Source organism: Mauremys mutica, chromosome 5, assembly GCF_020497125.1.
Source record: "Mauremys mutica isolate MM-2020 ecotype Southern chromosome 5, ASM2049712v1, whole genome shotgun sequence".
NCBI classification, from domain to species: domain Eukaryota; kingdom Metazoa; phylum Chordata; order Testudines; family Geoemydidae; genus Mauremys; species Mauremys mutica.
In genome coordinates, this window is record NC_059076.1 from 124,673,068 (window position 1) to 124,687,504 (window position 14,437).

Genomic DNA, 14,437 nt, shown 5'->3' on the forward strand with positions numbered 1-14,437 from the left:
ATATTCTGATCCATGGTATATTGTACCTTTTTGCCTGTCAAATTCTAAATCTAATCTAGATTTGCCACCTGAGATAAGACTGACCCCTCCCACAAGAGAAAAAGTTAGTCTACATTTAAAAATCTCTTCCTCTAGGGAGAAGCTACACACCTAAGGAACAATCTCTTGACTGTTGTTTTTCTACCCAAGGTAGGAAAAGAGGCTTGGTCATGACTACATTCTTGACCTGGGATATATCCTGGACATAGGGGAGAAGCATTTGCAATGCTTATGGTCATGAGCTAAGATGAGTCGTTCCCTCTAAAGAGGGAGAAAACATTTTTTGTGTGGTAATAGAATTTGATTTGGACATGTACTAGTGATGTGAAGGGAGCCAAGAGTGGCCAGTGAATAGTCAAGACCTCTGTATGGGAATAAGTTATTTAACCACTACTGAACTGCCAGTTGTATCCACCAATACTATGGAGTTTGAACCCCAGTTGAGCGATGACCCCTAGAAATACTGTAAGGCACACTATGTACATTTTTAGTATCAATCTTGTATGTGGTTCAAAATGTTACCCCTATTGTTTGAATCTCCCTGTATAATTTACACTGATAAAGTCGTCTTTACTGACATGCTCCCCAGTGGCCCATGTGATTTACATTCTGTACTTACGTTGCATCTAGATATTATAGAATGTGATTAAATGCAGGTCAATTGAAAGATGTGATTCCAGACCAATAGTAAAATATGTGGAGGTTTAAACATCAGAGAAAAATTGAAAATCATTTGTCAAAAGCAGAGTTTAATGTCTTGTAATTTTTTTTCTGGAAGTAGTTGATCACATCACCAACACTTAGTGTTTGTTTAGTGATCTTTATTTTAGGAAAAATGCTGAACTTTGTGTCTAAATAATCAGCTCTTCTTTCCATCTTTTAATGTTGTTTCAGCCTTCTCAGGTTTTTGCTTTTAGCCTTAAGACTTGAAAACTGTTTATAGAGGCTTGTGCTTTACTGTAAGGATAGAAAGTAATGAATATATGCAGGCATTAATTTTAGATCTTCATTAGAAAACAATGTGGGCGATTTTTCAAAGACACACATGACATTGATTTGGAGTTCTTGTCAGACTGATTCTTAAAGGCACTGTGTGCCACTGAATACACCTCTTAAAGGCTATGACTACCTCTTTTTGAAAATCTGGTAGTATGTATCAAACTGTTTCAATCATGCTTCAGTGCTTATTTCTCTTAAATTACTGGCAGCTGCCAGTACTCATAAGAAACCGTTTGACAAACCAGTGTGCATACATGGTAGTAGGGGGAAAATATCAGTTTGTATATTGATATTAAAGTCTCTAGGTCAGTGGTTCTCAACCTATTAACCATTGTGGACCGCATATGCAGATCTCTGTATTATATGGGCCACATCCACACTTATATATATTACTTGTATGGCTCTGAGGATGTTACATGAGCCGCAGCTATGTGCTGATCGGGCTGCAAGCAGGCTGCAGGTTGAGAGCCACTGCTCTAGTTAGAGAGTGGGTATAATAGATATTATATATGCATTATCCATTCCATCTTTAGCCTGATATAGTACATGCTAATTGTTTCATGATCTTAATGTCTCTTGTATAATACATATGTGATATCTTGTGTTCAGGGTTGATGAGAAAAATGGAGAGTTACAAGGAGTACATAGGACATGACCTTTGTAAAGTGCCACTATCAAATATTGCTCAAAGGATTATGTCAGCTATGCAGTCTGTTCCTTTAGAGGAAGCTCAGAATAGCAGAGAAGGTGGACAGAGTGAGTACCTTGTTCAGTTTTTTAACTTAGTTGTGTATTATGTATTTTTGAAAATGGAAAGACTTAAGGGAAAATTACCTTTCTAAACACTCACTTTTGCATCTTGAGGGGTAAAAGTACAGTTTCAATGGTTTTATATAGAAATATCTCCAACACTAAGGCCTTGTCTAAACTACACAGTTTTGTCAACAAAAGCCAACTTTCATCAACAAACCAGTGGAGGCGTACACACTGAAAATGCTCCTTCCACTGATGTAACTCCCCTGCTACGCCGACATAATACAACCGCCTTGATGAGAGGCATAGAACTTTTTGGGATGTGGTTAATCATACAGCATCAGTGTAGACACTGTGCTTGCTTATGTTGCCCTAATTGGCTTTCAGGAGTGTCCCACAATGCCCATCCTGACTGCTCTGGTCAGCAGTTTGGACTATTGCCCTGCAGGTACACAGGCATGCACCCGTCCTCCGTTTAAAGGCCTGGGAATTATTGAAATTCCTCTTCGTGTTTGCTCCACGTGGTCTGTTCCCACAGCATCTTTCCAGCTGACTATGTCGGCTTTCCACAACAGATGCACTCCTGCCTGGAGTTTGCCGGAGGTGTTGGATCTGCTAGGTCTGTGGGGAGAGGAGGCTGTGTAGTCACAGCTTTGCTCAAGCTGTAAGAACTTTGATATCTATGAGCAGATTGCTCATTGCATGCAGGAGAAGGGACGTGAAAGGGATACGCAGCAGTGCTGTGCTAAGATCAAGGAGCTGAGGCAGGCGTACCAGAAGGCAAGGGAGGCCAACCATTGCTCTGGTGCAGTGCCGAAGACTTGCACTGCAAGACTTTGAGGAGCTGTATGCTATCCTTGGCCGTGATCCACTTCCAAGAGCCCCGTGGATACTTTGGGGGAACTGGAGTCAGTGGCCAGTGGAGTCAACCCCACGGATGAAGTGGTGGATACGAAGTGGACCTGGATGAAGATGAGGGACATGCAACAGGATTGTCCAGTATGATGGCAAGCCAGGACCTATTTTTGACTCCAGAGGAGTCTAGCCAGTCCCACCACTCCATCTCTGGCATACATGAAGCAGGAGAGGCAAGCTCTGGTAAGCACCCATTTTTCTTCCATACTGCACAGTGACAGATCTCATTTACTTTTTTTATAGTAGAAGAGAGATAAGGGATAGAAATTAACAATAAAGCCTATGCAGCTTGGTAGTGGGGGCTTGGTGAAAAAAGTTTGTTAATGTACATTGGGATGTCCGAGGAATCCTCCATAGAGATCTCTAGGAAACTTTCATGTAGGTACTTGGCAATCCCCTGCTGAAGATTTCTTGGCATAGCTGCCTTGTTTCTCCCCCTGCTGTAGGAAACTTTATTGTGCCAACTGACAATTTTTTCTGCAGGGACCACAGTGGCACACAAGCAAGCAGCATATGGACCTGGTCTGGAGCCATACGCATGCAAGAGATGGACCCTTGCATCCTGGGTTACCCTATGGAATGAGATATCGGGTTTGATTATCCCAGCCTGTGGAAGAGGGTGCCAATATTCAGAATATCTCCCTAGGCACATGTAGTGACCCTCTTTGCAAACCACCCATACCCTTTGTCTCTTCTTTGCCATTCCCTCTTCCCAACCTACCCTGCCCCACCGAACTCGCCATATTTGGGACTCTAACCGAGCTGTGTGCTAGCCAAGGGACAGTGAGAAAGAGGTGTATGTGGCTTTTGTGATTCATGGCTGGGAGTGCAGTCACAATGCTGTGTCTGTTCACTGTTTCTTTGGCTTTTGTAGATGTGCCCTTGGGGACCAATTCCTACACATCAGCAGAATGCTTCTGTCAGATAAGGAGGTGAACCAGGAGGAGTAAGGAGGTTATGTTTCTCAAAGTATTGCAGTCAACAGATACAGCAGATAGTGAAAAGAGTGTGGAGGAAGACCATTAATGAAAAACTCAGGCTGGATAGCCTGGAAAGGAGACAGGGGCAGGAGTGGATGATAAAGCCACTGGAGGGCCAGACAGAGATGCTCAAGTCTCTCTGAGCTGCTGTCTGAGCACATCTGTGCATGACTCCCTCTGCAGCCGATATAGAACACTGTTCCATGACCTCCCTAAACTCCCTCAACACATTCCTTGCATGTTCCCGTTCCCTCGCAGTACTCTTTGCACCTCCACCCCCAGAGACTGGTTTCATGATGAAAGCTGGAGTTACACAGCCTGTGTGAGCCTGTTCCTGATTTCCGTATCCCCTGTTTGTGCCCGGTCCCCCCTCCTCCTCCTCCCAAGAAAAATTATCCTTTAATTAAAGTGTAGTTCTTGAAACAAAATGAGTCTTTATTTGTATCATGCGCACACAGTAGTTGCTGCTAAAATTCACAGTGGCTATAGGCAAGAACGCTTGCTCACCACAGTTAACGCTCAGGAAGCAAACATTACAGGGGTCATTCAAGGCAGTAAGTGAACATTGCCTGGCCAAATGCATCGCATAAAAACAAATTACTGGGGTTCATTATCAAAATGCTCCTTCAAAGCCTCCCTGATTCGAATAGCCTTCTGCTGAGCCCCACTACTTGCCCTGGCATCTGGCTGCACAAAGTCAGCAGCCAGCTGATCCACCTCAGCACTCTAACCCTGGGCAAACTTTTCCCCCTTCACTTTGCAAATGTTATGCAGAGCACAGCTGTCTGTTATGACCATTGGAATATTTTCCTCATTGAGGTCCAACCTGCCAAAAAGGCATCCTAGCAACATTTTAATCTGCCAAACAGGCACATCCAGTCTCATTCGGCGCCTGTTGTTGAAGCACTTCTTGCTGCTGTCCAAGTTCGTGGTGTAAGGCTTCATGAGCCATGGGAGTAAGGGGTGGGTGGGGTCTTCCAGGATCACTATAGGCATTTGCACATCCCCCATTGGAATCTTCTGGTCTGGAAAGAAAGTCCCAGTGTGTGCAGTTTTCTGTACAATCCAGTTTTCCTAAAGATGTGTGCATTATGAACCTTCCCCGACCAGCCCTGCATTGATGTCAGTGAAACGGCCCTGGTGATTCACCGGTGCCTGCAAGACCATGGAGAAATAGCCCTTTCAGTTGATATATTCTGTTGCAAGATGGTCTGGGGTCAAAATTGAGATATGTGTGCCATCTATCGCACAGCCAAGGTCAGGGAATAGCATTGCCACAAAGCCATCAACTATATCCTGCACATTACCCAGAGTCACAGTCCTTCATAGTAGGAAGCGATTCATGTCCCGCCACACTTGCATCACCATAAGCCCCATGGTGGACTTTCCAACTGCAAACTGATTGGCAACTGACAGGTAGCAATCTGGAGTTGCCAGCTTCCACACAGTGATCGCTACTTGCTTTTCCACTGTGAGCGCAGCTCTCATTCTGGTGTCCTTATGCCGCAGGGCAGGGGTGAGCTCCCCCACATAGTTCCAGGAAGATGGCTTTGCACATCTGAAAGTCCTGCAGCTACTGCTCGTCATCTCATACATGCATCATGATGTGATCCCCACCACTCAGTACTTGTTTCCTGACCCCAGTACTGATGGTCCACCATATGCAGCTGCTCCAAGAACGCCAGCAGCTGTCTTGAATTGTGTCTTTCCATTGTACACAACAGGGTAGACAAGCAGATTGACTTTGTTTTGCAGCTTATGAAATACTGCAGGACCAGCTGCATTGTGTTCATAATACTCATCACCAGACTCGTCAGCAGTTTAGGATCCATGCTTTCAGGTAGAAATGGCGGGCGCACCGTTTACAGGGGCTGTTCAAAAAGGCACAAAACTAAGTCAGCATGATGGGATGGAAAAAAATACACCTCTACCCTGATATAACGCTGTCCTCGGGAGCCAACAAATCTTACTGCGTTATAGGTGAAAGTGCGTTATATCGAACTTGCTTTGATCCACCGGAGTGTGCAGCCCGCCCCACCCCCGGAGCATTGCTTTACCGTGTTATATCTGAATTTGTGTTATATCGGGTCACATTATATCAGGGTAGAGGTGTACATTATGGGACAATGAGCACACCCCCATGATGCATCGTCATCCATCTCCAGTTTCCCAGCAGCAGAGGGTGGCAAGTTACATCGTGGGTAGCTATCCCACTATGCAACACACTATTCATGCAAGAGCGCCGACTGTGGACACGCTCCGCCGACACAAGGAGCATTGTGTTGACGTGCACAACTGATGTAGTTGAAGCGGATGATGATCGATGACATAACTTAAGTAAACTGGACTCTAGTGTACACAGGGCCTTAGGAAATGCTTTTTATTGGCAGTAAAACATTGTTTCTTAATGTTGAAATCATAGGACTGTACCAGCATTTGCAAGTTTAGTTTCTGTGGTTCAACAAGCTTATAGTATTTCATACTTGAATGAATATTAATGAATCTTAACTTTTAATGAATGAACAAGTTGTGGTTATCTGTTAGCAGGGCAAGCATTCTTGAGGGTGACCCCCATATATTGACTAAAAATGCTTTATAGTACAACTTCGGATCATCTACCAATAAAATCACAAAATCTAGACTCTTTTAAAGTTTTAAATGTATTTAGAGAATTTACTTTTGTGATATATTGTGCCTCTTTTTGTGAGAGGGCTGGTTGGGGAATTATTTGACAATGTTCAGATTAATTCACTTTTTACTGCATGGCTAGATGTCAAAAAAGGTTGGAAAGACAAAACATATTGTAGATGAGGGCCCTGTCATTGCAGATACTATGGTAGTATAGCCCTCCTTCCACCAAAAGGGCTATTTTAGATAGGTATACGAAACTGGGTATCTCATAGACCATTAATTAAGCAGAATCCTCCCTGCTGCTGGCAAGCAGGATAGTAGAGTATGAACTTTGGCTCAGAAGTGTCAGTCCTTTTGCTGTTGACAATATGGAGGGAAGGGCAAAGGGAAGAGCCTGAAGCCTAGATAATTGCAGTTTCAGCATCTTTGCTGAGACCTAGGCATCCGAAGAAGCCTCAGAATTCCTTTTGAAGGTGGCTTTCACCTGTATCTTTGAGAAAGAAATCCCCATCAGATGGATTTATTGCATCTTTTACTACAGATACCACTGCAGAATAGAGCTTTGGTATTTTGATGATGGCAATTTTGGGCTCTTGAATTTTGTATCAAAGTGCATGTCTGTTTATGCTCTGTCTCATTCATCCCTGATCGCATCATTGAAGGTGGTATTGTTGTCTCATGCAAAGATTTGGATGGGAGATGCTTGCCTTCAGGCACCTGCTCTAGCTGTATCTGGATGTCAAGTCCAACCATTCTGCACACAATATCAAACTTATCAGGTGGGATGTGGGAGGGACATCTTCACTGTTCCCCCCCCCCCCCCCCCCGCTCCTTATCTGTCTCCGAGCCCTGATTCTGAGAGCTCTTTTCCTCAGTGGAGTGGATGGAACCTGAGTTATAGGATGACTATTTCTTAGATTTCTTATTTTCTTTCTATATATATCTATATATATCTATATATATATATATATATATATTTATTTATTTTATTTGACTTATTGGCCCTCTTTTTACTTGCTTTGTATGAATTTTGATGTGGGTGTAGCCAGGGCAGGACCTCTTATGGCTCTTTTTTTATAGAATAATAGAATCGTAGGCAACATTGGCTCTGAAAATTCTTGAGGCAGAAGTACTAATATCCCTGTTTTACAGATGGCAACATACTGCTCAGAGAGACTAAGGGAAATTCCCAAAGTTCACTTAGGATGAAATCTGTGGCAGAGCAGGGAAACAAATACAAGTCTCCTAGTTCCAGGCCAGCGTTTTACCCACTGGACCATCCTTCCTTTTTTCCATCCAACCCCAGGATTTGGGGTTGGGGCTAGAGGATTTTTTCCAGGTGGATCCATAATTTATTACCCCTCATGCAACAAGAATGTAGGAGCAGCAGAATTACTGCAGATTCAGGGGCCTGTAACATCTGTATAGAGGCTTGCTTTTGCCTTGTGGCCTAGAACACAGGATTATTCCAGCTCCACCCTCTATGCCAAACCTAGCTACTTGGGTTTGGTGTGGAGGAGGGGAGGAGATAAGCAGGGAAGATTATTTAATATGACGAAACATGTTGATGTAGAAGGTACTTAGCGTATGGCACAGCAATATGGAGTATTCCCTTGTAATGTGTCCTCAGTCTTAACCAATTTAGTTTGAAAGCTCCATGGTAGGATCTATTGGACAAAGAAAGCAGTTGGTGTGGTGCCTTTCTGGTGGGCAAGTTCATGGTGACTTGTACAATATGGTCCAATTCCGTACACTTGTTCAACCTCAATAGTTTCACTGAGGGGTTGCACCAGAATTAGAGTAGAATTTGTCCCCATATATGCAAGTCGTCTTGAAAGTCAGTGTACAAGTCAAACATGGTAGATCCAATGATGAAACTACATGGGAGTCAGAGCTCATAATGTGTGCACTGACCACTTTCACAAGCAAGACTGCACTTGCTTCAGGATATTTACAAATTTCATGGCATTACTGCAAGAATTGTTGAGTAAATGACTCAGTTAACCATTTAAAACTAGGTATCTTAATCTCATGTAAGAATATTGTTAAAGCATAGAATTGTTGGGCTGGAAGGGACCTTGAGAAGTCAAGTCCAGCCCCATGTGCTGAGGCAGGACCAAGTAAACCTAGACCATTCCTGACAGGTATTCGTTCAATCTGTTCTTAAAAACCTCTAACGACTGGGATTCCACAACCTCTCTGGAAGCCTATTCCAGAGTTTGACTACCCTTATAATTAGAAAGGTTCTCCTAATATCTAGCCTAAATTTCCCTGGCAGCAGATTAAGCCCATTATTTCTTGTCTTACCGTCGATGGATATGGAGAACAATTGGTCACCATTTTCTTTATATCAGCACTTAACATACTTGAAGTCTATTGTTAGGTTCCCACTCAGTCTTCTTTTCTTAAGACTAAACATACAGTGCTTTTTTTTTTTTTAATACGTCAGGTTTTCTAAATCTTTTATCATTTTTGTTGCTCTCCTTGGGACCATCTCCAATTTGTCCATGTCTTTCCTAAAGCTTGGTTTCTAGAATTGGATACACTACTCTAGCTGAGTCCCCACCAGTGCTGAGTAGAGCACAACAATTACTGCCCTTGTCTTACATATATACAAAAGCAGTCAGGTATAATATGTACATGTATTCTTGTTTGTAGGTTGTTGGTCTGTAACTTTTCTTTCAATTGAGTTAATTAGCTGGGCACTGTCCTAAAAACAACTAAACCAATAGCAAGTTCTTACTCAAAGGGACATAAAACATTAGGAACTGTACCACAGTCAGGTATACCTAAACATGACACAAACATCATCTAAATGTTACATTGCCATGAGGTGTACTGACAGAGAACATATTACTTATTCCAGGCCAACAGCTGGTACTGAAGAACTGCTTTCTGACCCCCACATTTCCAGTTTTTAACTTTTTTTTAAAAAGTATCTTGCCTAATTAGGTTTTCCTTTCTGTAGTCCACTGAAGCAGTAACAAACATGTCATGCTTGAACCAAACTCTCTCTTCCATTTCTTTATTTGCTTCTTGGGCAGTTGACTGACCCATCTGAGAAAAAGAACAGCAATGCCTCGAGAATAATTAAAGCAATATGGAAACTTGTGTTTGGAAAAATAATCAATATTGCGATTTGTGAGCAGTAATATCTCTTGACCCATGCTTCAAAAACTTGATAAAAACCATTGAGCTACTTGCAAAATTGTATCTTCTGTATGATGCAGTAGTAGCTGGAAGGTTCATTTGTTATCCAGGATGTACTTTCTAATTCTAGAATGGTAGTGATTTGTCCCTAAGGATTACATCTCAACAAGAACCTAAACTGTCCTGAGTTAGCCTTATGAAGTCATGCTTTTCATGTTATTGCTCGTTATAACTTGTATATACCTTTCAGTACTCTCTTAAATTGTCAGAACTATAAAAACATAATTAAGGAAAAACTACAATGGTAGATTTAGTCATAGTTGTACGTTTATGTAATATAATTTACACAAACTGGATGACCATCTAAAGATTTCCAGTTTGAGAAATGTTAACAAAAATAGTCCCTGGACAAAGGTTGCAGTTCTGACTTGGCCTGTTATTACATTCTGACAACCCCAAACATACCTACCAAATAAAAGTATACAAATAAATATGCAACAATATCCATATCACTTTTTAATCTGTCTTTTCCTCCAAGACCCACACCCTCCTTTCAAAGGGATAAACTTGCTGCCTCTATTCTGCTCTCAAGCCCCTACTTCCTTGGAAATGAGGGAATGAGTTCTAGTGTCGGTCCATTTTTCTGTGAGATATTATGTTGCTCTGCTGCTAGATCTTTGTGATCTCTCTCTTCTCTCCATATTTAGAATGAGAAATTAAAGTTATTACTTTTATAAAAGCAAATGTAGACAATTCATGGAACTTCTAGGTAAGTGGAAAAGAGAAAGTGGATATAAAAACTGTAACTTGTAAACTTGAGGAAAAACAAAAAATAGAGTACCTACTTCTAATTAGTATTGTCCTACTTACCTAAAACTTGATAATTTTAAAAGCAAACTTACTGAAAATAACATTTTTGTGAAACCACTTTCAACCTAGTAAACAAACTCTTGATTATTCCTATTCTATACGTTTTAAAAATAAGTTTACAATTTGTGCTCTGTTCTGGGAATTTCCTAGGTTTAAGCCTGTTAATTTGTATGATAGATGGAAAAAGAAGTCAATTCTCAAGAACAGGTAGACTTGAAATGGAGAGGAATCACAATTTTCTATTTTAACTGTTTTTTTTCCTGTAAGACACACACACTTCAACTTCTGAGATAAGTCTTTTAGAACCCCCTCTATGGAGACACTTTCAGACTGTATTTTATTGTAATACGTGGAGAATTGAATGTGATTTTGCTAATCTCCTGGAAGTGCCTGTTGGAAAGTTTGTATGTCTTTCTAAAATATATGCTCTGTTTCAGCCAGAAATGATGGGCTTTATGAAGGAATTTACTGAGTGAAATTCTATGGCTTCTGGTATGAGAATAGATTATCACAATTGTCTTTCCTCTAGCCTTTAAAATATTTGAAAGCAAAGAGAGGTTTATACTGCCATCTAGTGATTTTTTTTTTCAGACTGCAGGAAAAGATTTACAAAACAGAACTAAGGTTGGTTGGATATTAAGATAAAGGTAAGATCCATTGAACAGTGCATGGTGAGGAAGGTGTAAGTGGGCAAAACTAGAGATTCCCTTGGAATAAAATCTAGAACTTTAATGCATTATTTTTTGTAATTGCATTAGATGAGGTCCTTAGCAGAATTAAAGTTTTACAATTTTTTTCTCATTTAATATTGTCCACTGATCTTCATCCTATAATGCAACAATGTAGTATAATTTATTTAATATTTATTAGCTTTATGTTTTTAGTGTCTGGCGTTACTGAAGAAAAGGTCCCACTTACAATAAGAGTTTTACCTGAATAAATACTTCAGAATTTGGCTAATTTGTTGCTTCTTAATAAATAATAAAACTTACAATGAAACAGGCAACCAATAGGTAATAGCAGTTTGATATCCAAGATATAAATAAATATAATTTGCTTTATAAATACACATACTTTGTGTATATATTATGGTGGAGCTGTTGTGATACCATAGTTAAGGTTGTGGCAACATTTATATTTTGACAAAACTCTTACATGGTTATTTTCTCAGGAATGTAAAAGTGTGTGTGTGTGGAGAGGGGAAACACCGTTGAAATTAAAATTCACATTGTATTTGAATTTTTATGTTGGTTTCATGCAGATCAATTTGATAAATTTGTAATCAGGGCTTTGGAGCGGAGCCCGGAGCTGGAGTGCAGAGCAGCTCCAGAGTAGTGATGCTGCAGGTTTTTGCCTGGAGCTGGAGCAGAGCTGTAGCACAGCTCCAAAGCCCTGTTTGAAATACGTTGATGTAAAAATGATCACTTAAATATTTTTTTAATAGGATGAGGACTGTTTTGGGTGCCTTTTGACAAAAACATATAAGTTCCAAGGGATCTGAGTTTTGCCTCACACATTACGTCTGCTAAGTAGGACAATACTAACTAGAAGTAGGTAATCCTTTTTTTTTCTGAAGTTTACACGTTACTATTTTTTAATTTTGTCTGCACGAAGCATATATATACCCACCCCTGGAAATTTCCACATGCATCCAATGAAGTGGGTATTCACCCACGAAAGCTCATGCTCCAATACGTCTGTTAGTCTATAAGGTGCAACAGGACTCTTTGCTGCTTTTATAGACAGATTAAGCACTCTCAACACTCTCAACATCATGTGAGGAGTGTTGTCTGTATTATAGACTTCACTTAATATAATATCTATTGGCTTATGGGAAAGTTCCCTGAGCTGGGAAATAGGAGACCATGAGGTAAAATCTTGTCTCTACTGAGGGTGCTTTATATTTCTATTACATTCGCCATACCAAACAAGGTTGTGATCCTAACCCTGGAAGACAAGTAAGTATGAGTTGCTGCTGCTTCTCTGCCGTCCCCTTGCCCCCCATTGCTCCCAGTTTTACAAATATGTTAACAGCAAAATTACATAAGATCATTCTGATATTTGGGAATATAGAACCCAGTTCTCTAATGTGGTAGATCCAAGCCTTACCCAATTAATCCACTTTTATATGCTTTGGTTATCTCCTCAAAATCCATTACAGTGGGAATAGAATCCAGGATTCCTCATCTCCGGTTTTCTACAGCTGTCTAGCAAAGAGTGGTGTAATCCAATGGGAAATTACCAATTCTCTTCCCCCCCCCCCCCCCGTCCCTTACTGTCTGGTCCACAGAAAGGCTAGCTCAAGTCTTAAGGGTCTCAGTTGGGATTCTGCAAGGCCAGGTTTCAAACCCTTGCTGATGATCCATGTTGGGGAAGGGCAGGGGAAAGCTGTTGTGAATGTATGTGATACTAGAGGGTTGCACGTTTCATTGTTTCTGTAGGCCAAGCTCATTGTGCACACCAGGAATGTAAGTTACATACCTCCATGTTCCATCCCCACTCTGCTCATGCAGGCTGAGTTCTATGTATTGTTTAACTCTTTAAGTGCAAATGGCTTTTGAGGGAAAAAAGTATTCAGTGAGAATCTGTGGAATGTATGGATAGAATAGAGCCTATAGCCATTTTACGGTGTACTGCCACAGAATTTAAATTCAATTGTCATTTAAGCTGCTTGTCTTTTTCTCAGTTTTATATATTTTTTTGTTTTGTTTTATCTGTTAGTTATTGAGCCCAAGGTCAAACATAATTCTTTCAAATGTTTGGGCCCATGGGATGATAAATCATAAAATTCAAAACATAACATAATACACCTACATATGACATAAATATAAGTGGAGGTACTTAATTTAAATTCACCAAATAGCCATAAGGAGGAGTATTGAATAACCCAAATATCTAAAGCAGGAGTATTTTCAATTCATCTTGCACTCACCCCACCTCATGCCAGGGGTTGTGCATCTCCTCAGGGCCGGCTCCAGACCCCAGCGCGCAAAGCGCGTGCTTGGGGCGGCGTGCCGCGGGAGGGCGGCAGGCAGCTCCGGTGGACCTCCCGCAGCCGTGCCTGCGGAGGGTCCGCTGGTCCCGCGGCTCCGGTGGACCTCCCGCAGGCGTGCCTGCGGAGGGTCCGCTGGTCCCGCGGCTCCGGTGGACCTCCCGCAGGCGTGCCTGCGGAGGGTCCGCTGGTCCCGCGGCTCCGGTGGACCTCTCGCAGGCGTGCCTGCGGAGGGTCCGCTGGTCCCGCGGCTCCGGTGGACCTCCCGCAGGCGTGCCTGCGGAGGGTCCGCTGGTCCCGTGGCTTAGGTGGAGAATCCGCAGGCGTGCCTGCGGAAGGTCCACCGGAGCCGCGGGACCGGTGACCACCGGAGCGCCCCCAGCGGCGTGCCGCCCTGCTTGGGGCGGCGCAATTCCTAGAGCCGCCCCTGCATCTCCTCCCCACTCTCCTCCCATGCCAGAGGCTGTGTGCGTCTCCAAAGTGAATTTAGTCTCCCACTGGATTGGAAGGGATGGGCAGATGGCTGGTGCCCTCCCCCACATGGAGTAGGCTTTGGGGAAACCAAGTGCTAAGAGGGAGGAAGGAATAAAACCTCTTTCATTCTCCTCTCCCTCTGGCTCCCCCTGCTATTTCTTTTCTTTCTGTCTAGGAGATAAATCTTACAGAATATCAACATTTTAAACTCCATTGGGATATGGGCAGAGCTGAGGTGGAGGTTGGAGACAGTGTTAGGATGGAGGGTCAGTTACTGAACTGGTTAAAGCAGATAAGTGAACTACGCAGATGCAAGGAGGCTCTGTCTCCCCCTCATTTCCACTTTCCTGTTTGACGATTCTCTCCTCCCCCCCCCCCAAAATCAATAGAGTTCTGCCCAGAACTTTCCTTGAAATTTTGGAATCGATCAAATATGGTGCTCCAAAGTTATTGGGTTACTTACGGACAAATTGAGAAATTCTATTGAATTGAGTATAGGGCCTCGTTCACTCTGCCAATAATTGTTTTGAAACAATTCAGCAAACTGGAAAAAAAAATCCATCATGTGGAATGGTGCTGATCCCCACATGGGTCATTAGCAGGGTTGGGATATTTAGATACACGGCACAGACCT

The 14,437-nt window shown here is 42.2% G+C and overlaps 1 protein-coding gene across 3 annotated transcripts in view; it reads left to right on the plus strand.

Annotated features, from left to right (window-relative positions):
* POLN (DNA polymerase nu) overlaps positions 1-14,437 on the plus strand; it is a 258,875-nt gene that overhangs the window by 17,882 nt on the left and 226,556 nt on the right. For 2 of the 3 annotated variants that reach the window (XM_045017374.1, XM_045017372.1), the window contains exons 3-4: positions 136-189; positions 1,648-1,794. In XM_045017374.1, the coding sequence (XP_044873309.1) occupies positions 1,653-1,794 (142 nt within the window). In that variant the 5' untranslated portion in view covers positions 136-189; positions 1,648-1,652. The remainder of the gene's footprint in view (positions 1-135; positions 190-1,647; positions 1,795-14,437) is intronic. The other variant, XM_045017373.1, reaches the window with a different exon arrangement.